Source organism: Ischnura elegans, chromosome 8 (assembly GCF_921293095.1).
Source record: "Ischnura elegans chromosome 8, ioIscEleg1.1, whole genome shotgun sequence".
NCBI lineage: Eukaryota > Metazoa > Arthropoda > Insecta > Odonata > Coenagrionidae > Ischnura > Ischnura elegans.
In genome coordinates this window covers 70,579,917-70,604,797 of record NC_060253.1, presented here as the reverse complement: position 1 = coordinate 70,604,797, position 24,881 = coordinate 70,579,917, and the positions used below count along the sequence as shown (strand labels likewise).

The window sequence follows — 24,881 nt, the reverse complement described above, 5'->3', positions numbered from 1 at the left end:
TCCATTATTATGTAATTACAGAATAGTTGTATTAACTTTTATTTAGAAGTAGATTTAAGTTACTAAGTAATGCCTTTAACCAAAATGGATGCATCAAAGGTCATTGGATGTGTGCCCCTTGTTCACCTATTTATGTTTATTTGCAGTTCTACCATGTACTTTTATGTGACTTCATACCTCACCGAAGAGCATAAACTCTTACTCATTTAAGCTCACATTTGTGAACTTGCTATACGATTTGCTTTGAATTTATTATTAGACCCTTTGCTAATTGATGTGTAGTGTTTCACTCAATGTGGTAAGAGTGACAGCTTAGGTCGAGTTCCTCTTGGCGTTTTGTGGTTCGGTTACCACTGAAAATGTTTGGCACTGGCAAATATCAACCCCCGGGAGTGGCTCACTGTGCATCCGTTCACTGTCCTCCTGTCTTCGGAGGGCTTAAGGGGCCAGGAATGGACCACCATATGACTGCGATTGACTATTCTTTGGCGGTACGTACCTCATTCATTTGCTTTCTATGCCACGTTTTTCATTGATGTTTGTGTTCCAGGCTCCTGTGTGTTGGCAGTGCTTGCGCTCGGGATGTCTCCCGGTGGCGCTGAATTCAGTGCGTTACAGGGTGTCATCCCGCCCGCAATCACTGTACTTTCAGTCGAATAATGCATTGAGTGTGAATTGGGTGGTTAGGAAGTTTCGGTCGGCATATATTTATATTGCCACTGGACGCCCTCCCCGCTCACTACTTTTACTGCCGGCATTCTGAAACACACGTTTCCGATCATCTCGCCGTAGTGCCGCTCATCTCTCTTCGTGGACGCGGCACTGTGGTTAGTCCTGTCTTCCTGGGTGTATTGTGCCGCATCCATTTCAAATTGATTTTCAGTCTGCTTGATTATCATTTCATAAGAGCGGGGTTATGTACTTACTACTTCCGTCGCGTCGTTACTTCAAATATCCAATCCAATGCAGATTGTATTCCGTTTTTCTGCTTATCATACTTCATTCTCGCAGGATGCTGTTGTATTGCAGTGTTTCCTTATGTCAATAGATCTTGGAGGAATAATAATTAATATATCTTGGAAGGAAGTGCTAACGGCGCGTGTTCGCTTGGATCCTGCGCCCTGAAGACGTGCATTTGGCATTGGTTTGGTGTTTATTTAAAGTACGGCCTTCTGGACAGCAGTGCTGTAAAGCGATGGACGGTGCTTTCCTAGGTTAACAGTGCTTTTACACTTGGATTGTTGGTGATGTTTGGACATATTTTTGGTCAATAGCGTGTAATTGATTCGTTTTTGACCGAAGATAGGCCGAATATTGCTTACTATGGCCGGTTTCCTCGTCAATACTTAAGCCATTGTCGTCGATTAGCGAGTCTAAATGTGGACTAGCATTCACGTTTAACACGGTGTCAGGCTGTTCACCTTAGCTGCTGTTTGTATGACTAGTACTGGGGTGTATCGCCTGTTTCCGGGTGGCGGTTAGGCTGCTGCGTGTGGCTGCTTATTGCGCACACGATAACTGGTCAGACCTGACCGCTTGGTCTCTTCCGTGCATACTTGTGCAACTTTTTACGTTCGGGACCTGCTGCGCAGGGAGATCTCTTAGTAGATGTTGGTTATAATCGTCACTGGAGTTTCTCCCCGCGTTGTTGGTGCCCTTTCACCGCTCTTATTCGTCAGGGCTGATAAGATGCCGTTGCCGCCCGTATTACCCAACATTGAAGAACCACATTTATAACTTTTTCATAATATAGGATGGTATTGTCTTGTATATGTTTCAGTTTATTTAATTAAAATTTTCTTAAACTCTGCATGTTACTTGGTTAAGGGAAAAGGTAACTCAAGATATCTTTTGCGCCCCCCCCCCCCCCACCCTTGGGTTTTTCCTGTATCCGCTACTGTTTAGCTGGCTGTGCTTGGTCCCCATTGCCACCGGGACCGAATTGCTACTATGCTTTCCCGGCTTCGCCCAGCTTATCCACTCTGTGGTGCTATAGCGTGCGAAACTGTGCTATGGTGTAATGTGCGCACATCCCAAATAGATGACCGTCGGATGGAGGGGAATTTTTGTGGTCATGTGTGATTTTTTGTCGCTGTATTCGCTCTCCGTTTTCTGGGGGTACTGTGCTGTCTTCGATATTTAGCTCCCGGCGGTGGTTGGGGATGTTGTCATTGATTCTTTGGAGGCAATCGGCTGATGGTGTTACAAAGATGTCGTCACAGTCGGTAAGCCTCTTGAGCACTGGTTTGGCATAGTAAACAACTATGTGTGGTCAGACGTGTAAGGGCAAACATAGTGGAATGTGCTGATCGTGGCACCAGGATTAGGGGTTTGTAGTTCAGTTGGCCGCGCTTCCTTAGTTGGCACTGGATTACAATTCCCTGGCTGTGGTGTCCGCTTCTTCGAGGGAGCATGATCGTTGTCAGCACGATGCGCACTCATCCCATTCATTTGTAAGCTCTTCCGAGGATTGCGGTACTCTTTATTTTATTTCCATTTCTACTACGATTTTATTTCCATAAATACTTTAAATGCATAAATAGAGTTGTTAGTAGCTAACAGAAAAAACATGTTCATTTTACAAATTACGATATGCATACTTTCTTTCATCCTTTCATAGAGTTTACTTTCAGAGACATTACTAAGGAGGCCCACTAGGTGACAGTAGCAGTCATAATTTGAACACGGGTCCCGCGCATTAATTCAAACTTTTGCCACTTGTGGCGCGACCGACACTACTGTTCCCTTCATTTGGCTTGTTGTCAGTGGCGGCTAATGAGTGATCGGCTGTTATCATCCTCTGTGAGCCAAGAATTTCACCGATTTTGGTGTTTTTTTAGTATTTCTCCACCAGTAAGATATTTACGAAATATCATGGGTAAATCTCGGTGTTTTGTGCCCGGATGCAGCTCCGGCTACGATTGGGAGCTGTGGGAAAATAAGCGGTTGGGGATACAGGACCATAGCAAGAATTTTTATCATACAGACTGCCCCAAGGGTCGTGTGTCATTTTTGACCTGTAATTTTAGTAACTTTGCATGGAGCAATATTCATGAATATTGGCACACTTGTGACCTTCGGAGGTCAAAATATCCACAATACGGATCTACGAACAGCCTAACCGACTTTGGCACCCTTCAAAACCTATGGTTTGCCCCTTGGTTTTTATGATTGCCCGACTTTTAACTCTATGACCTTTGACCCCCGTGGTGACCCTCGGAGGTCAATTAGTGAATAATACGGGTATTTGGACAATACCAATGACTTGGGCACCCTACAAAACCCATGGATCGACACCTTTGTTGGTATGCTATTCCTTTTGCCACCCTTATGGCCTTGACGGTGACCTTACTGGGTCAACGGTTGAATATTCGTAAATAATAGTGTTATTTTCGGGTTTTTCGTGTCCGAAAACCTAAGAATTGACATATTGGTCAATGAAATTCACCTTTTAGTCTATCTCGATTTTTTTAACATTGAAACCCCATAAGGCAAATTCAAATTTTTGGTTTGGACCCACTTTGTGAGGTCAAAAGGTCAAAATTGTAAAATTTTGCTTACACTCAACAAAACTTAGGACCTTTCCCCATAAGTGTGCCAATTTTCATGAATATTGCTCCATGCAAAGTTACTAAAATTACAGGTCAAAAATGACACACGACCCTTGGGACAGTCTGTGTGATAAAAATTCTTGCTATGATCCTAATACCGGATCTGACCCGTCCCCAAGTGTGCCTAGGTGGTCTGGTAATGATGTCAACGAGTGCTTTTCTTTATGAGCTGCGCAGGAATCATTCTTAATTCTCTAAAACATAGGTGCCGGAAGTTTAAAGATATGGTTGATATCTATGGGCCCTCAAACTTAATTCAGGCTAGGGAAAGTTAACAGCGTTTCCTTACCCACTTATTCTTCCCTTCTCTCAACGTGAATTAGCGTACCGATTTTGTGATTACGTACATTTTCACCACCAGGAAACTACATAAACTCACGGTGATAGTTATATTTTCGAGAGCAGTTGACACGAACTTTATTTTTTAGCAATGAACGATTGAGACATGGATTTAACACTTTCAATGCTGACCATGTAAAACTCAAAATCGACCCCCGGTGCGGCTGTCGTTTTTTAATGCAAAACGCATGCATGGGTGCCAAAAGAGCTGGAAAAAATAATGAAAAAATTTTCTTGGCCCTAATTTGTTAGCTATGAATTTTTTTATTCATGACGTGATATCACGTCACCCGCACAGCGGGATATTAACGTAATGCGGGTTGCATACTGTCGGATTTTTCCCCGCGCCACCGTTTTCTTTCAATTTTTATTCTGCGCTATGTATCCAAAAAAATACGAGGAAAATGAATTTGTTATGCTCTACTGGTATCGCCATTGGTATTTTGCCACTGCCATAGGGAAATGTTTGGCTTAGATGGATGTAATGCATGTTATAAGTACAAGGAATCGCCGTGAACAGCTGTTTGATTGTGATGGTAATTCTGCACAAGATATTTCGGCGTATTCCTTGTACTAGTAATCCTAAGTATCGGGGTAGGGTTCGATAATATTGAATAATTTCTACATTTTCTTCTGAAGCCACTATTCTCGTCACAAATTCCTTCACTCGTTTCATGTTTTCAGCTCCAATTCCTTTCTTCCCATACGACCACCCGTAAGCATCAGATATTTAACAAAAATGGTTTTCACATACCATTATGTATTCCCTTCACTGCAGGTGCTTGAGATGGGTGGCACTCTGCTTTCGAGATTATTTTCCGACGGTGAATTAGGGTGTTTCTTGACGTGCGCCACTCCTGCCGGCTGTTCTAAGGTTGGAGGGGGTACGGAGATGAAGCGAGGGGTGATAGTAAGATTTAGTCGGTCCACTTGTGAGAACTAGGAATAACCTTTTTGGAAGTGCTATCGGCACATCAAAAAGATGGGGAAGGTATGGGGAAATATTTTGCTGATACGTGTCCTTTTAGGGTTATTGGGGTATAGGCTCCGTTGCCGAAATAAAAATGGATGTGGAAACAGAAATAATCAACCTATAACTTCCTCATTACTATCTTCTGAACTCAAGCCAATATCATATTTTTGCAATATGATGTTACCGAGTTAGAAATTAATGCATAAAAACTGGAACTAATAGTATTTGCAAGCAAACATCTTACAAGTAATCTTCATTTAGGCCACGTATCGCGGTTCTTACTACGAATATTCTGCGAAAATCTGAAAATGATGTAAATTTTTACCGCAATAATATTTTTTCATTTGGTGCATAATAATATCAATTCGAGTAAACCATTCAATAATACGTATTGCTAGGAATAGATTTGCAGCATCTATGCCCCTTATTACTTACCCGATTACCGAAAGCAACGATACGTTTTCTTTCTAATTACACGAGGGAAAGAGTAATTCCATCGCGCTAGGAAATCTCTAGTTACTTCTTATTAATGTAAGAGCCCTAGACTATTGAAAAAAGGAGCACATAACATGAAAAAAAAATATTTTATTTACCCAAAACAAATTCAATACAATCGAAATGATGACCATTTTTAAATTATATATTATATACCACTACGTACAGTCATGTATGTTTTACCTGTGTAGGAAATACCTCTCTCACAAATTTTATAACAATATAACAACCTACAATACTATTGCAATATGACAAAGCAACTAAACAAGGCAACCTATAATACTATTGCAATATATGATACAAAAATATATAATACTATTTATGCCTTCTTATGAAAGAAAGAAAAAAGCTCGGGACAGAGTAGAGGAGACCTAGCAGCCAATGTAGATATCTGCGGTCTCTTTCCTACGCCCAAGAGTGCTTGCACCGCAATAGTGCAATACGTGCACCATCGATTTTTCTTTCTGCCACCTTCCTCTTGGATGAGTTCAGGGAAGTGAGATTGATATATTAATGGTAAAAGTGGCTTGGGATAAGGAATGTGGAATGGAAGAATAAAGGATCTAATGACAGAAAGACGGAATTTATAAGGGAAATCTTTCCGGCGGGTTCACGATAAATGAAAAAGCGTGCATAGCTTTCGGGAAGGAATTATTAGGGAATCAATGGAGGAGTGAAATGAATCTAAAAGGGACGGATTTTTTTAGAGGAAATACTCAGGCTCTGAATCGTTTGGGCCGGTATTCGCTGAAAAATGTAGGGCTTGAAGAATGCTAAAGAATCCATCACGACTCATGTATATCCGAAAGCAAAGCAGGTCAAACAAGATAGCAATGCTCCATAAGTCGGATATATTGGTTATAGAAATACTTACCTTGTGAAATATTAGGCCTATGAAGGTAAAACTCTTCATAGGTCAATTGTTTCTAATTCCTAAGCTATTCTTTCGAAGATTATGAGAAAGTATGTCTGTATACGAAAGAGGGTGTCTGGGAAAAGGAGACGCAAAAAACACTTGGGTCCTTGGAAGGGGGTGGAATGGTGAGAGCTGGGTTTTCTATGAAAGTGATATTTTGAGGGGTCACTGAACTAAGGGTCCACCGCAAAGGACGGACGGTATTGTTAGAGGGTTCAGGAAAGAATAGGACAAAGGGGATGGGCCAGTGATTGACATAAAGGGATCTGGCGTAGAAGGAGGCAACGCAGTACCTGACTGTGAGGGTTCAACCTCCTCCCCACCCTCCTCCTCTCTAATTTCTAGCTCGGAGTCTTCAGAGAATGCCTGATCCCGCTCTCTTCCAGGAGCTCCCCCTTCTTCGTGTACATTCTTCTAGAGAAGGCAGAGAGCTAAGAAGGAAATGTTTGTGCCCTTGCGGAGGTTTCCTCCCTCGACGTCGATGGCTGCAGGTCCTGATGGAAAGTCGAAGACTACTGATCATCTACAAAAGCTGATGAATAGAGAATTTCACCTCTTTCAGGCGGCATTGACTACCGGCCAGCATGAAACATTTTCCTTTTTACTTCTCGCTTCCGTACCATCTGCAATAAATACATTGTATTTTTTTTTAATTCCGATAAATAACAGGATCAAAGTAAACACTCTCGGTGAAATAGGCCAAAGCTGAAATGCTACAAACAGCTTTACTAATGTAAAACTATGTTTAGGAACTAAATATTCACAATGGCGAGACAAAGAATTGAAAGCACCCATAAGCCATTGATTTCACGGTTATCGAGAAAATAAAAGCATTTTTATAAAGTAATTCCTAAGCACTTTTTCGCCAATCCATGGGATAATGTGCAAACAGTTATTTGCAATTATAATAAGAATGTTTATAAGTGCATAATATACATACATCAACAATAAATTTTATAAATAACTTACACTTTTTCCGTAAATAACTTCCTTCACTCTCGTAATATTGCCACTTGTCGATCACCTCACTGCTTAGGAGTTGCACTGACAAACAAAGGAAGGGTGCAAAAGTTAGAGATATGTTACGTTGCATAAAAAATGTAATGGCATTTTCAAATTTACATTAAAGTTTAACTAATCACAGTACTGCATGTATTAATTGAATAAAACTTATTAACATCAGACAATAAAGGTTCGAAAAATGAAAGGCTCGCAAGAAGAAAAAAGGAAGGATGGAAAAAATCTATATTCTCGCTAAACATTATTAAAACAATAAAAAATTAATAAACACACATAAGTAAGTTCCAGTTAGTAATTACTTTTGATTTGTAAAATAAAACTCTAATAAAATTTGTCAAACTCACGCATTAATAGAAATAAATAAAAATAATAGCATAAAATACAGGGGAGAAAATGAATGGAAATTGGCTTACCTTAAGATAAAAGAAATAATTTCTCCCGATCCTCCCAGGAAAGGTTGCTTGAAACGGCGTCCACAAATGCGCTCCTAGATCCCTGCTGAGCAACTTAGGGGGGTAAAATGTCATAAAAGAACTGAACCGAGCTCTTACGGAGGGCCGGAACCCTCGGGGTACACATGACGTGATATCACGTCATCAGCACCAGGGGATAGCGCACCATGACGTGATATCACGTCATGCCGCACTCAAGGTGTTAAATTCGCCGCAAAGCGTGCCTCTCGCGGCCCTATTAGGGTGCCTTCACAGCTCCGCGTTGCGTCGACGCCACGAGAGCTCCCGCTCCGCCAGCAAATTTTGCCCTTCACAGCTCTGCGTTGCGAAACGTGGATTCAAATTCGCCGCGTAGCGTGCCTCTTGTGGGCGTGAATTGCTTGGGAACAATCGGGGCTCGCTACATCAGCGCCGCTATTTGATGCGATCGGTGGGAATCACAGGAACCAAGGGAGTGGAGAATCCTGTGTAGAGTGTTTATGCATCCTTTCTATTTCATTAGATACGGAGGCTAAATACTAATACCCCATCAATAAATCTAGTTTTCTAGTTTGTACAAAACATCCCAGAACACCGAACAGATATCCCGAGGACCAATAGGCTGAATGAAAGATATGAAATTTGCTCTATGCGGGATAGTTGCCAACTAAAATCAGGGCTCAGGTCAGCAATTTCTCAAATTCGGGCACTATTAATCACTGCCGCTCACCTCATCGCGGACCTCAAATTTAAAAATAACGCGAAAATTCAGGCTGATTTTAGATAGAAGCACTTAGATATAAGAATTAAATATGGAGTATAAGCCACTGCTACTATGCCCGTTATTGGTAATAAGCAGTGATAAAGGTAGCATTCAATGTTATATTGACGAAGTTTAAAGTTTATCTAAAGAATATTATCCTTACAATTTTCGAGGGTGGTTCAGCGTCTCCTGATTGGCTGCCAGTCCCCTATTTAGGAGGTGGTCCCGTATGTGGCTTAAATTATAGCCGCAGTCTCTATTTCCGCCATATCAGGGAAAATCTCTACAATCGTGAAGAGGTTTGACATCCACACCATTCACTTACCTCCACCAAAATTACGAGATCATCTTGTGAAGGCAAAAGACCCAACCGGGTTGAAAATTGCTGGAGTGTACACATGCCATGTGCTTCACCTCAATGTTATCCTTATACGACGATTAAAGTTGAGCAACAAAATTTGAAAGTATGCACCCCTCGTGCCACCCATAGTATCTAACTGGGGTGGCGCGCGCTCAATGTCGGTGAGATATCTCGAGAATTAAAAGGCAGAAATGAAAGAACTTTTAAGTGATACTCTGCAAATGTCTAACGAGTCATTATAGAAGGCAAAAAAGTGATAGTTCATACATCATCTTCTCTTATGTCCGAAAAACACCCAAAAACCAAATAAGTGCGATGCGGCACGTTTTCCCGGTATCCGATTGCAAAAATAATTTTCAAGATTTATGTTCTCACCAAATGGAACAAAACTGGGGGGCGTCCCAGAAGAAATTCGAAAACTTTAAAAATTGGACCACCCCAGTGCAACATCACTGCGCCGCGGACATTTTTGAGAATGGATTAAAATGCGACCGAGGTTGCAACGGAAATTAGCCTAAGATGGGATAGAATTGTGCCTCTTCTATGCCGTCCCCTTCTTAGAGACCATCGGGGTTGGTGCAGTGGTCGCTACCTGGAAGACAGGCAATAAATCACATGCTTCGTCCTAATTTTCGACGCGTTAAGACGATCGGCAAAGATGCATGTGACCAAACAACGCATTTGGTCTGGTATAAGGAACGATAATTAAGAACGCATGAAAGGTAAAAAGTAAAAAAGGGCTTGGGGTTCCTCTGATATCGCTTTGGCAGCTCCGACCTCCGTTCCTCCGGGGCAAGAACTCTCCTTCCACTACGGTGGGCTGATCAAGGTCCTCGTCCTTATTCAACCCCCAAGGGCGGATCCATATTTTTTTCTGGGGTGGGGGCAAATTGGTCTGACAGGCAAATCTTCTCAGTTTTGCGATAAAAATAACATACAATATTTACTGTACGAAGTATTCTCTTCAATTTTATATCACATTAATTCATGTTATGTTATAACTTAATGAGGCAGAGTGATAGAAAAAAACAAAACGGACGCAATGAAAACCATATTAATTATCACGTGTATGCGTAATATTTTTTACTTACTTGGAGGGGCTACACTCTCATGAACTCAAAAAGTTTGGTTCCTTCGCTCGTGCAGGGTAAACCTCACATTTAATGGAGGCTTTGCGCATGTGGGTGAGAAATGCACCAAACCGCGGGAGGCCGTGGTATTTTGCGTGGTAAAGCTCGAGAGGTGGTCGGTACTGTACAGGTCTCTTATACTATCTCTGTCACATTCCGTAATTAATAGCGATACAGAGTAATGCACTTCGTAAATAGAGGTGTATTACACAGTTCGTGTTTCTCTCATTTACCGTTACTGAGATGTAGTACATATTTCCTCAGAAGGACATTGTTGTCATAAATGAGGTTCCTATAGCATTACAGCCCGTGCGTTTCCACCTTGCCCTTTAAACCATTTCCATTGTTGATGGTTGCTATGCGTCTGCATTTACTCACATTCTTAAGTCCATCCTCCTCGGGATGATAACATTTTTGAAAGCTGTTGAGGGGCTCCTGTGTATTCGGGGGTCCACTTCGGATCCGGACATCGATTCTACATCTAAGGTTAGCCTCTTCCCATACGGAGTCCCTTTTGAACCCTGGTTTGCTCCTTTTTGCTGCTGCAGATTTCGTGCGTACAATTAATTGGGCTAAATTCGCATACCGGTCATTTTTCATTGCATTAATTATGGCCCTGTCATGCTTGTTGGCTCCGTGCGTCATTAGTTCTTTTTCATTTTTAATAATGGATCAGTTATGCTCCGATAACTAATAGTAGGGTCAGTAACCCCGAAAATTTTTGTTTATTGGTTCTTATTCGTGGAATCAAATATGGAGATTTTATTGGACAAGAAGTAATTTTTAATTAATATAGGGTTCTTAAGCATTCCTCCTCGTGCATGAATGTATTTCTTCTGGATATAAATTTTTAATCTCGGGTACCTCGGGACCCGAGACTAACTTCCGATGACGAGGTCTGTCAAGTATGACGTCCTTCCAAATGGGGGCAGTGGCGGTTGGCGGATGCAGAAAAAACTCGTACAAGGGGCGCAAAAGATATGTATCTTGAGCCATATTTCATTTTATCGTAATGAAAAATTATTAAGTGGCGGGCAAAGGTTAAGAAAGTTTTATTCAAACTGTTAATACACATGCAAGACAATGCCTCTTATGATATAAGGTCTACACGTAATGCCTCTTATTATATATATCTTATAACCCTTATCTCTAATTACAGGCCGATATCTTTAACGTCCATCTCTTGCAAAGTCCTTGAACACATCGTAGTCAGCTCGGTAATGAAACACCTAGACGCGCAAAACTTATTAATGGGAAATCAACATGGATTCAGGAAAAGCAGATCGTGCGAAACTCAGTTAGCGCTTTTCGCCCACGATATTTTAGTCTCCGGGGAAGACAACATTCCAGTAGACGCGATTTTTCTTGATTTCAAAAAGGCATTTGATAAAGTACCCCACGGAAAGTTAATAATAAAACTGAAATCTTATGGTCTAGACGAAGATGTCATTTCCTGGATTAGAGAATTTTTGAGCGACCGCGTCCAAAGAGTAGTATTAGACGGTGCAGTCTCCAATGAGGTTAGAGTGACTTCTGGCGTTCCTCAGGGTAGTGTCATTGGCCCACTCCTATTCCTTCTTTATATAAACGACATTGGCGAAGTAGTGCAGAGTATGTTACGATTATTTGCAGACGACGCTGTAGTTTACAGAGAAATCCGTTCCAGCAAAGATATAGATGAACTAACGAATGACCTTGCTGCTATCCAAGCTTGGTGCGATGCTTGGCAGTTAGAATTAAATTTGGAAAAATCCGTCGTAATGAATTTCTGGAAGAAGAATAACTCCCTACAGCGTAACTATGTCATTCGGGGCACGCAGTTAAAGGCAGTTGAATCTGTGAAATATCTAGGGGTTAGACTCAATAATGATCTATCGTGGAATAAACATATTCGAGAAATAACCGGTCAAGCTAATCGTAAAATGGGTTTTGTTAAAAGAATATTAGGAAAGTGCGACGACAAAGTGAGAGAAATTAGCTACTTTTCCCTCGTTAGACCACATTTGGAATACGCTGCCAGTGTTTGGGACCCTCATGAAAAAGGCTTAATAACAGAGTTAGAACGCGTGCAAAGAAGAGCTGCCAGGTATGTGAAAGGTCGTTACGATAGTCTTGTTAGTGTAACTGACCTCTTACATAAACTCGGATGGGAATCTCTGTCGGACCGTAGATTGAAAAATAGACTAAACCTTTTAGATAAATTCAAGAGCAGTGTCTTTTCTGACGAAGTTAACCATATCTTGCGGACGCCAACGTACTACGGAAGATCAGATCATATAAATAAAATAAGAGAGATAGATTGCAGAACAGACAGATTCCGAATGTCATTTTTTCCACGATCAATAAGAGATTATAACGGCAGCAATAGAACGCGTAAATAGATTGCATGACTTGTAGTGTGGCCTACTAACCTATGTAAAACCTACTGCATGTTTCTGAATTTCTATTCTATATTCTATTTCTAACAGCATATAGTAGTATAGTTTGTTATTATACGGGACGTTTCTTGGACGGTGTGGTGTGCATGTGGGAGTCCAAATGCATGCTGCATGCTGGTGATTGATCACCCCCTGCCAAACACCCTAGAGGTGGCTCGCAGGGTAATTTGTAGATGTAGATGTAGATATAAAAATGTTACAAATGTGGCTCTGTTACATTCTGCAAGCGGGGGCGTGCCCCTTGTGCATATGTATTATATTCTAACGGTACTGATTACTATTAATATACACGTTCTCTATTTTAAGCATACGTTTTATCAATATGATAGAACTAATATTGGGTTTTTCATGGGAATTGCGTGATATCCGCTTGAGATGTCTCGCAGATGATCGTGTAGATATCTCACTGCCTCCGATTGCTACAGCAGCCCCAATGCACGATAAAGTATATTTTATCATATTTTACTCATTAACGATGTTTCATTTCCCTTTTACAGTTATCTATTACAATCGACACTGGATCTAAGGGATTTGAGTTGGTCGGCGAATTCGGATGGTCCCTACGATTAGATGAAATAGATAATTTTGTTCCACCAACTTCTGTCGCTGGACCGCAAACTTCCGATGACGAGGTATGTCAATTGTTCTCTTTATGTTTTGACTTCTTCTCTTCTGTTGTAACTCTATAATTATGGAGAATATTTAACATCCTCCCAGGGTGGATGTAGATTGTACTTGAATGAATGAACGTATCAATGAATTACAGGGTCGGAGCTCTAGCATAGATCATGCAGATTTATTTATTTAATGCATTTTTTGATGAAATGCACGAGTTTGACACATCTATCAGGCAGTTAAAACACCTTGGAGGTGGGTTGCAGGGTATTATATTTAGGTACTACTTGGACATTATTTTACGACATGATGAAACAATGAGCTTCACGAATGGTGTCCCTCTTATGCATTTTTTTTCCGTGGATACGACTAAAGGACTATTCATGTGTATTTATTTATCAGTATGGTAATCTTAACGTAGAGACTATAGTATTTTTATAGCATACTTAACTCACGGAAATGATTTTCAGACTGTGTATGCGCTCTGAGATGATATTTTTTTTAACATCATCTCAGAGCGCATACAGTTTTTTTCACGTTACTTATCACTGTTTCAGTTATCGCCTTCAATGAAAACGTGTGCTCCTGCTTATTCTGAGCATGTTGCGGAGTTATACTTCCTCCCTAACGACGAAGATGCGTTTTGCAGGGTACTTAGTGCATTAATGTTTATATCGATAGTCCAATGTCCTCAAGGGTGGAATCTTGAATACCATTCCGGGGCGAAGTAATGCTACCGCAGCCAGACACGAAATCGATATGTGGCGAGTTTATCAGCGTACGCATTACACACTTTTTCTCTACCAATGCATTTAGTACGTGCGTGTCTTTCGTGCGCGTCACTCATTTTTTTCTCATACTGCATCCCTTCCGATTTATAGTCAATTTAATTCGGTTTAAATTCACTCCCTGCTTTTCTTTTTCCGCATTCTTTAATATTATCTTCAGCCGCCAGGCCTTCGGGTATGTTCATCTGATAAAATCTATTTTGCAATTCGTGCGTATTGATATCCTTTTTCGTCCATTGGCTAGTCACAATCCATACAAAGGGATAGCTGGATAAGAGGGTGAGAAGTCCCCACTCCGGGATTTTTTCCGACCTTAGGGCGTGCGATTTGGGATCAGATAGGACTTACTTCCCCACACGCTAGAGGTCCACCAGCTCCGGTTGCCTCGAAAATACGATTTTCACTCTTTTAGAGATATCACGATCAAGAAAGCTTCTTGACCGTGCCCTTGTGCCATCTCTTCACACTTTTCCTCTTTATACACTGTTCATAGTATTCGTTAATATTGAATGACGACTTTGCTTAGTGACTTAGCTGCCGAGCAAATGAGTATTTTAGCAGTTGATGTATTATTTTGAGATGTTGATTAGCCGTCGGAAGAATTCGTTTATAATTTTACGCCTTTTTATTAACTCTGTAATCCTTAGGGAGACAATAGTACAGAATAACTTCTTAAGGCGAAAATATAATATATATCCTATTCTTCCATTCTCTCGTAATTTTAAATTAGAGGACGCGGAAGTTGCCGCTCATTTTACGTGATTTGGAGACATTTGAGATCTGGTTTAATAACTTGTTTGGGGAAAGTATTTCGTCGAGGGAGGGAATCACACGCAAGAATGAAAAACTGCAGAGAATATATTTGAGATCCAAGGCCGTGGGGAAGCAGGGACACTCTTGGCATGACGACATCAACAGCATGTGGTTTGAGGCATCCGATTTTTCGCCACAAAGGGCACAAGAAAATAATGTATCATAAACGGAAAGATACTGGTCTCTTTATTCATCAAATCCTATTACAATCGTAAAAAAATTTGGTAAAGGATCCTTCTCTATCGTGAAAGGTTATTCAGGTTTTCCACCGGGTCAGGTTCTCCATAACGGCCCACGCTTCGATAAGACTTGACATACCCTGATGACGATGGCCGACTCGTTCATCGAAACGTCGCGTCGGCCGTGATGGAGAACTTGACCCAATGGAAATCCCGAATAGCCTTCCTCGATACAATATGCCAGGAAGGCCTGCAATGAGCCTTCTCTAATTAATCCCCATTTTGCTCATCAGTATTTACCTGCCAATATTTCCTCCGCGAGAGATCGGGGGATTGTGAGGGGGCGGGCCGATTGGTTCGATTGTTCTGTGGACGGCGTCGCCTGCTCCAGCCGAATTGTCTCCATCCCTAAGCGGCCGAAGAGGAGGAGGACCGTGTGGCGGAGGGCCCCATCGCCTCCGCCGCATCTCCCGCCGCTGTGGAAGTGGCCGGCGCTCTACATGCTCGAGGCCTTGCTCTTCTGCGCTCGCGAGGACCCGAACGTCAGCGTCACCCTGGCACTCGATATGCACGAGACCGATAGCGTCATCTCCAGGTGGGTATAACTTATAACCTACTCAGGAGTAGGGGTTCCAGTAATTATTATTATTCATCTACATCTACATAATACCCTGCGAGCAACCTCTAGGCTGTTTGGCAGGGGGTGATCAATCACAAGCATGCAATTGGACTCTCACATGCACACCACACAGTCCAAAAATCGTCACGCATAACTACTAAAAATTATACTACCAACAAATTATACTACCAATTGTCATTATTCTTATCATCTCTTAATTATTACAAGTAGGCTATTGGCCTGGTGTTAACATGAACGTACGATGAAAAACAATAGGAAACATTATAAGAAACCATTGGTCCCTACTTCTTCAGCCGCTTTTTAAAAATATGCAATTTTTCGGGGAGGGCTAAAATAGTTAAAGTAAAGGGCTAAAAATAGTTTTGCTGGTAGATCATTCCAGTCTCTTATGATCCTATACAAGAAGTAATCTTCCTATATAATATGGTCCTTCTCCTTTGTAAATGTGGGTCCCAAACAAGTGATGGGTACTCTATGTTGGTCGTACTAGAGTTGTATAGGGCATTTCAGTAATTTTCAAAAAAAAATTTCAGTCCATCAATATTTTTACAGGTAAAGGTTGAATAATTTGGCATCGCGTCTACTTTGAGTTTTGGTTTCATGAGTAAATGCCTTTGGCATGTGCACGTGAGGTTGTAGCAATATTTTCTGCGGGGCATGGAGGCCCACTTATTTGAATTCGGTCTCCATGACAACAGGATAAGGCGTGTACCCATCTTTAAAACCTAGTTCCTAGAGGACTTGCGCAATTACCGAGCAATACCGTAAAATCTCGTCAATTCTCGACCATGAGGAAACTTCAATAATAGAAAGTTAAAGAACATCAAGGCAAATACATTCAGATTGTGTGACTGACATTCTTTCATCTAGGAAAAAATGCAGCTAAATTGAAGTAGTAGATCATGGTCAAAAAAACGTATAAGAGAGCTAATATAACATCGCATTTTGCCCACAAAACGAGTCGTCAAGGTGTGCCCATCAATCTATTCACTCCTAAATACTATGGTTTTAAATACATAGAAATGGCCAAGTGTTTGTTTATGAGTCACCATATCTGTTTCTAACTTGGTCAGCACGTTCAAAGTGAATTTAAGATAAATACGTTTTTATAACTATGTAAAAGTGTCCATTGAGAATGTTAACTATCGAAATTTGTGGCACTTCATGAAATTCACCGTGGCTAGTACCGCAATACTAATACCATAGCGTTTGTTGCGATATTTTCATTATATTCTATTGAATTGCGTGCGGAAGTTTTTTCACTTTTTACGAATTTTTGAGCATTGTGTCCATAAAAGTACATGAGAAATCGCCATACACCTTATTGCCATAGTACTTGCATATTTATTTGCAGTAATTGCGTGTGTGACCAGGAGAAATATGTCTGCAAAGGAATAAAAGGCCTAAGGAAAACATAATCTATTTGTTTGTTAGCTAAGACAATCAATTCACGGTGTTTTGACATGATTTTACTGGAAAAATAAATTATGACTCCATTGTGTCACATGCATCCATTAATCCTCGACCTTTCATCTCCACAGGGAGGTTCGACTAATCCGGGATAGTTTCCTACGGCATACGAGTTTCCATGGTATTAGACTATGCAAAATGACCATCGAATCTAGTGACTTGAGAATGCACCTACAGACCATCACACAAGAAATAGAGGTACGTGCAATCTAAATTATTCTAATGCTCTTTCTAGCCGGCGCTAGACTAGAAGGTAGATGGATTTAGTAATGAGGCCCATGAGTTTCAACACTCAAAATTGTCATTGCTTTCTACACGATTAGCATCTCATTTGCTATGGTGATAGAATTAAACTTTGGCTGTTAGTGTCTCTCGGGTTTACCTAGCAATCCATTTCTGCAGATACTTCTATGAAGTACTCTGTCATCACAGCCTTAGCCGTTACGGGTCTTAAAATTTTCTGATGCTTAAGTTGTGGTATGAATTTTTTCCTTGGCTACAGCTTAGGTGATGACGTTTTGAAAAAATCTAGAAGAGGTTGAATGGGGGCTTCGAGAGTTTTTGAAAACATCATCAAATATGTGCTCAAGGAAACAGTTAATACCACAACATAACGGTCAAAAAATTTGCAGAGCTAACACGACTAAGACTGGAATGAAGAAATATTCCATCGAAACATCGTCAGAAGCGAAGTTGCTAACCCGGTGGGAAGGCCGAGAGACACTCACAGCCACCATGCGTCCGGAAAGAATGAAATCCTTTTTGAATTAAACTTTTGTGGGAGCATTAATTATTATTTGCCTCAAACTCTTCGATTGCAGGAGGACGTGAGGAGAGTTGAGCGCTTTATTAAGAACGCACGTCGCCTGAGGACCGAAATTTTGGAGTGCCGATGCTCAGATATGTTCTTGACTAGGTTGAATGCCAAATGGGAACGAGACCTAACGAAGGAAACGAGTTTCATCCTACAGAAATATCCAGTGAAGAAGCTAATCAAATGTTATTAGTACGATATGCCTGACCTGAATCAATTTGTCACGGTCGCTATGCCTGTGTCTATCACTTGCAGGCCGTCTGTTTATTGGAAAAGGGACCATGCCCTCAATATTGTTCAACATAATATCATAATTCTATTAATAACTTCATTGTGAAACTGAGAAATACACAACCCAATAAAAACATGTTTAAATCCGCTATCTTACACTTTTTCGCAGAATAACGGATGAGGGGATAAATTAGCGAGTTCTGAAAGCAGGTCGTTTTTATGAACATTTGAGAAAGAATATTCTTTCATACTTTGAAAAATCCATCAAGCAACACGAAGTACCTAATGACTGGAAAATCGCTAATGTAACGCCAATATTTATAAGTGGAGACAAGTAACAGCCATCTGATTACAGGCCGATATCTTTAACGTCCATCTCTTGCAAAGTCCTTGAACACATCGTAGTCAGCTCGGCAATGAAACATCTAGACGCGCTAAACTTATTAATGAGAACTCAACATGGATTCAGGAAAAGCAGATCGTGCGATACTCTGTTAGCGCTTTTCGCCCACGATATTTTAGTCTCCGGGGAAGACAAAATTCCAGTAGACGCGATTTTTCTTGATTTCAAAAAGGCATTTGATAAGGTATCCCACGGAAAGTTAACAATAAAACTGAAATCTTATGGTATAGACGAAGATGTCATTTCCTGGATAAGAGAATTTTTGAGCGAACGCGTCCAAAGAGTAGTATTAGACGGTGCAGTCTCCAATGAGGTTAGAGTCCCTTCTGGCGTTCCTCAGGGTAGTGTCATTGGCCCACTCCTGTTCCTTCTTTATATAAACGACATGGGCGAAGTAGTGCAGAGTAAGTTACGATTATTTGCAGACGACGCTGTAGTTTACAGAGAAATTCGTTCCAGCAAAGATATAGATGAACTAACGAATGACCTTGCTGCTATCCAAGCTTGGTGCGATGCTTGGCAGTTAGAATTAAATTTGGAAAAATCCGTCGTAATGAATTTCTGGAAGAAGAATACCTCCCTACAGCGTAACTATATCATTCGGGGCACGCAGTTAAAGGCAGTTGAATCCGTGAAATATCTAGTGGTTAGACTCAATAATGATCTATCGTGGAATAAACGTATTCGAGAAATAACCGGTCAAGCTAATCGTAAAATGGGTTTTGTTAAAAGAATATTAGGAAAGTGCGACGACAAAGTGAGAGAAATTAGCTACTTTTCACTCGTTAGGCCACATCTGGAATACGCTGCCAGTGTTTGGGACCCTCATGAAAAAGGATTAATAACAGAGTTAGAACGCGTGCAAAGAATAGCTGCCAGGTATGTGAAAGGTCGTTACGATACTTAGTCTTGTTAATGTAACTGACCTCTTAGATAAACTCGGATGGGAATCTCTGTCGGACCGTAGATTGAAAAATAGACTAAACCTTTTTGATAAATTCATGAGCAGTGTCTTTTCTGACGAAGTTAACCATATCTTGCGGACGCCAACGTACTACGGAAGATCAGATCATATAAATAAAATAAGAGAGATAGATTGCAGAACAGACAGATTCCGAATGTCATTTTTTCCACGATCAATAAGAGATTATAACGGCAGCGATAGAACTCGTAAATAGATTGCATGACTTGTAGTGTAGTCTACTAACCTATGTAAAACTTAATGCATGTTTCTGAATTTCTATTCTATATTCCATTTCTAACAGCGTATAGTAGTATAGTTTTTTTATTATACGGGACGTTTTTTGGACGGTGTGGTGTGCATGTGGGAGTCCAAATGCATGCTGCATGCTGGTGATTGATCCCCCCTGCCAAACACCCTAGAGGTAGCTCGCAGGGTATTATGTAGATGTAGATGTAGATTAATTGCGTCGATCGCTAGGATCACTAATTGCATGTTTCTTCATGGTTCTAACCTTGCATGTATTTTCTCTAGGAATTACTAACCATTATCAATAATTTTATGAATAAGCATGTTTATTTTTCCTGTATGCGTAATACTTTCCAAAACCGTGCGGTAAGCATTTGGCGGTCCTCTTGCATACTGCATGTTGGTGATTTGTCACCCCCTGCCAAACACCCTAGAGGGGGCTCGTAGGGTATTATGTAGGTGTAGACAAAGTTAATGAGTACAGCTGAAAAATGTTACCAAATTTTAGCGAGTAAACAATCGGAACGCAAACAGTAAACTAATTTATTTTTCCGCTCTTTTCTGAACGGACATAATATTTTTCCAGCATTCAAAAGCACTACTATTTTTTGAATCCTCTTACTTTGTTAATCCTTTTAAGCATGTTTCTTCAACGGTCAAAAATTTCCGTTACCAGAAAAAAACCTCCCCCACGCTGAAGTCATCCTTTTTCCCTCGCTTTTGAAACGCATTAATTAGTGTGAAATCCCCAAGTGACCGCGCGGACTGACCTAACCCACCCCCATTCTCATGAGTCAGGCACACGCCTGATGAGACTCTCAGCATGTGCCTGGAGTGGAGATGGTCCGAGTACAAGGTGGCGGGGGGGAAGGGGGAGAGGATGGTCGTTCTGCAATTCACTTCGTGTTCAACGGAAATTTAAACGAAAAATTTCAAATTGCACTGAAAAAATCGTTAACAAACTGCAGCCTTAGCAAAATGCCAGAATTTTGTAATGCTGGAACTATTGATCGGTTGTGGTGAAAAAAACTGGAAAGGAAAGTAAATTTATATTTATATTTCATTATCCATCCATTATTTGTATCGACATATACACGACATATCTACATAATAGCCTGCGAGCCACCACTAGGGTGTTTGGCAGTGGGTGACAAAACACCAACATATCGCATGGGATGTTCAAGTTAACGATGTACCGCAAATTTGAAAGCTATTTCTGCTTCATTTTTAAAGAAATGATCAACTCTCGGCAAATATGTATCTCTAGACTCATTGATGGCATTGCTCAATCTTAAGCTATATTATCATTACAATTTGGTAAAAATTAAATTGAAAAATATGAATGTGTTTGTATATTCATAAAACAAGAGGGGGTGATCAATCACCAGCATACAGCATGCAATTGGACTCCCACATGCACAAATCAGAATCCTAAACAGTCACGCATACTATCATATTCATATATATCGTATGGTGTTAGAAAGTATAACAAAATTAAGAGACATGTATTAAGTGATACATAAGTTATTACGCTAAACTACAGTTCATCTAATCTATTTGAGAGTTTTAACGCTGCCGAAATCTCTTACCGATCGTGAAAAAAAACATTATAAATCTGTCTGTTCTATTGTATATCACCATTATTTTATATATATATATGATCTAATCCTCCGTAGTATGCGTTCGTAACATATGGCTAACTTCGTCAGAAATTTGGCAACTATCGAATTTAATTAGTAGGTCAAGTTTATTCTTGAGTCTACGGTCTGAGAGAGATTCCTGTACTAAGTTATCGTGGTGCGGGTCATGGCGTTTATAATTAAATTTGAAAAAAATGCGTAGTAATGAGTATCTGAGAGAAGAATAACTCCCTACACCATAGCTATATAATTTGGGGCACCCAATTAAAGACAGTTGTATCCGTGAAATATGTAGGAGTCCGACTCAATTATGATATATCGTGGAATAAACGTACATGGGATATAACCGTTCAAGGCAATCGTAAATTGGGTTTTGTTAAAAGAATATTAGGAAAGTGCGACGACAAAGTGAGAGAAATTATCTATTTCTCCATCATTAGACCCTATTTACATCTACATAGAGAGAGCGACCGCGTCCAAAGAGTAGTATTAGACGGTGCAGTCTCCAATGAGGTTAGAGTCTCTTCTGGCGTTCCTCAGGGTAGTGTCATTGGCCCACTCCTATTCCTTCTTTATATAAACGACATTGGCGAAGTAGTACACAGTAAGTTACGATTGTTTGCAGACGACGCTGTAGTTTACAGAGAAATCCGTTCCAGCAAAGATATAGATGAACTAACGAATGACCTTGCTGCTATCCAAGCTTGGTGCGATGCTTGGCAGTTAGAATTAAATTTGGAAAAATGCGTCGTAATGAATTTCTGGAAGAAGAATAACTCCCTACAGCGTAACTATGTCATTCGGGGCACGCAGTTAAAGGCAGTTGAATCCGTGAAATATCTAGGCGTTAGACTCAATAATGATTTATCGTGGAATAAACATATTCGAGAAATAACCGGTCAAGCTAATCGTAAAATGGGTTTTGTTAAAAGAATATTAGGAAAGTGCGACGACAAAGTGAGAGAAATTAGCTACTTTTCCCTCGTTAGACCACATTTGGAATACGCTGCCAGTGTTTGGGACCCTCATGAAAAAGGCTTAATAACAGAGTTAGAACGCGTGCAAAGAAGAGCTGCCAGGTATGTGAAAGGTCGTTACGATAGTCTTGTTAGTGTAACTGACCTCTTAGATAAACTCGGATGGGAATCTCTGTCGGACCGTAGATTGAAAAATAGACTAAACCTTTTAGATAAATTCAAGAGCAGTGTCTTTTCTGACGAAGTTAACCATATCTTGCGGACGCCTACGTACTACGGAAAATCAGATCATATAAATAAAATAAGAGAGATAGATTGTAGAACAGACAGATTCCGAATGTCATTTTTTCCACGATCAATAAGAGATTATAACGGCAGCAATAGAACTCGTAAATAGATTGCATGACTTGTAGTGTAGCCTACTAACCTATGTAAAACTTAATGCATGTTTCTGAATTTCTATTCTATATTCTATTTCTAACAGCATATAGTAGTATAGTTTGTTATTATACGGGACGTTTTTTGGACGGTGTGGAGTGCATGTGGGAGTCCAAATGCATGCTGCATGCTGGTGATTGATCACCCCCTGCCAAACACCCTAGAGGTGGCTCGCAGGGTATTATGTAGATGTAGATGTACATCTACATAATACCCTGCGAGCCACCTCTAGGGTGTTTGGCCGGGGGTGACAAATCATCAACATGCAGCATGCAAGAGAAATTTAGAATACGCTGTCAGTGTTTTGGACAATCATGAAAAAGGCTAATGACAGAGATAGAACGCGTGTAATGAAGAGCTGCTAGGAACGCGAAAGGTCGTTACGATAATCTTGCTCGCCAGACCGTAGGTTGAAAAATAGACTACACCTTAGACTAAACTAAATTCAAGAGCAGAGTCCTTTCTGACGAAGAAAGCCATACCTTACGGACTCCATAATACTACGGAACATCAGATCATATAAATAAAATGGGAGATGCAGGCTGCAGAACAGACGGATTCACATTGTCTTTTTTCCACGATCAATATGAGATTATATCGGCAGCGATAGAACTCATAAATATATTAGATGACTTTTAGTACAGACTACTATCTTATGTAAAACTTAGTGCATGTGTCTGAATTTTTTTCATACTTAATTAATTATGAATTAATTTGAAATTTAATTGAATTAATTTCTAACAGCATATGATAGTATTATTTGTTAGTATGCGTGACGTTTTTCGACGTTTGGTTATTTGGTGAGCATGTGATAATCCAATTGCATGCTGCATGCTGGTGATTGATCACCGCCTGCCAAACACCTGGAGGTGGCTCGTTGGATATTATGTAGATTTACATGTAATTACAGGTATCTTACGGAGGCCAAAATACTACTGATGATCACATCATATAAATGAATTAAGAGATATGGACCGTACAACAGACATATCCAGGATGTATTTTTTTCCATTATAAATTAGAATTTATAACGGCAGCGAAAAAACTCACAAAGCGTATGGTGTAGCATACAAACTTATCTACATCTGCATCTACATAATAATAGATGTAGAATCCCTGCGAGCCACCTCTAGGGTGTTTGGTAGGGGGTGACAAATCACCAACATGCAGCATGCAAGAGGACCGCTACATGCACACCCCACAGTCATAGAAATATAACGCTCATCAGAAAAATAGATATGTATAATTATGTATAATTAAATCGTGTTTCTGAATTTCCTTATTATTTCTAACAGCATGTTTTGAGTGTTCTAGCTTCATTGGCAGAAAAAAATGAATGAGTAGTCTGCAAATTTACCTCTGTATAAATGCGTTAATATAATTTTTTAGTATGCGTACCATATGAAGGTCATGTGGGAATCAATCCTAGAGGTAGCTAGCAGGGTATTGTGTAAACTAAAACAAAATAGAGATATTTGAAATGTCATTCTTCCATTGTATTATTAAGTAAAGAAACGGTGTCTCAGTGCATAGAATCAGAGTCCTCTGGATTGTTGATAATACACTACAAAGACCCTATGAGGGAGTAGTGTAGAGAACTGCCATCCAGAGGACTCTGCATAGAATTAATGTAGTCACTTGCTAGAACTACTCATTCCATGTTTTGCTCTATTCATAGTTTTAACCTTGCTGTAGGAATGGGAGCAATTGGCGAGTTTTGTATTTTCATAAATAGGCACTAATATTTCGCTATTATACGTAATATTTTAATGACCACGTGGTGTGCATGTGGCTGTCCTGTTACATGGTACAGTTTGTTTATTGGTCACCCCCTGCCAAACACTCAACTTATATCTGACTCGCCGGGTATGACGTATGTGTAGATATTATCCTCTTGCGTAAGCTTTTTGCAATCCTAATCTCAAACTTTTTCTTTGGGATAGCCTTTAGATTTGTCAGCGACTTCCTATCATGACATTTATGTTGTTTACGGCCCGTTTAGGTTCTTATTATTTAGGGAGATATGGAATTGTCACACGGAACCATTACTGGTGAATATGGAGGCTTTAGCAAGGTTACAATATTGTTTTTGGCCCAAGATTCACGAGCAAGCAATGGGGTGTGAGCAGTAAATCGCCTAGCGCATAGCAAAACGGTTAGCCTCGGCTAATTCATCTACATCTACA

General features: G+C 40.3%; 1 protein-coding gene across 1 annotated transcript; it reads left to right on the top strand.

Moving 5' to 3' along the window:
• The first annotated feature begins 359 nt into the window (after positions 1 to 359).
• Positions 360 to 18,063, top strand: LOC124164430. Its single transcript, XM_046541755.1, has 5 exons — positions 360 to 491; positions 12,975 to 13,109; positions 15,166 to 15,467; positions 17,054 to 17,180; positions 17,804 to 18,063. Exons 1-5 carry the CDS (start codon positions 360 to 362, stop codon positions 17,987 to 17,989), a joined length of 882 nt encoding a protein of 293 aa, XP_046397711.1. The 3' UTR covers positions 17,990 to 18,063.
• The last annotated feature ends 6,818 nt before the right edge of the window (positions 18,064 to 24,881 follow it).

What these genes read in the sequence shown, in the direction of transcription:
- LOC124164430 (XM_046541755.1), top strand. Translation starts at nt 360, where the DNA reads ATGTTTGGCACTGGCAAATATCAACCCCCGGGAGTGGCTCACTGTGCA. An exon ending in CGATTGACTATTCTTTGGCG is followed by an intron (nt 492 to 12,974) that starts GTACGTACCTCA and finishes TCCCTTTTACAG; the next exon opens with TTATCTATTACAATCGACAC. An exon ending in CCATCACACAAGAAATAGAG is followed by an intron (nt 17,181 to 17,803) that starts GTACGTGCAATC and finishes CTTCGATTGCAG; the next exon opens with GAGGACGTGAGGAGAGTTGA.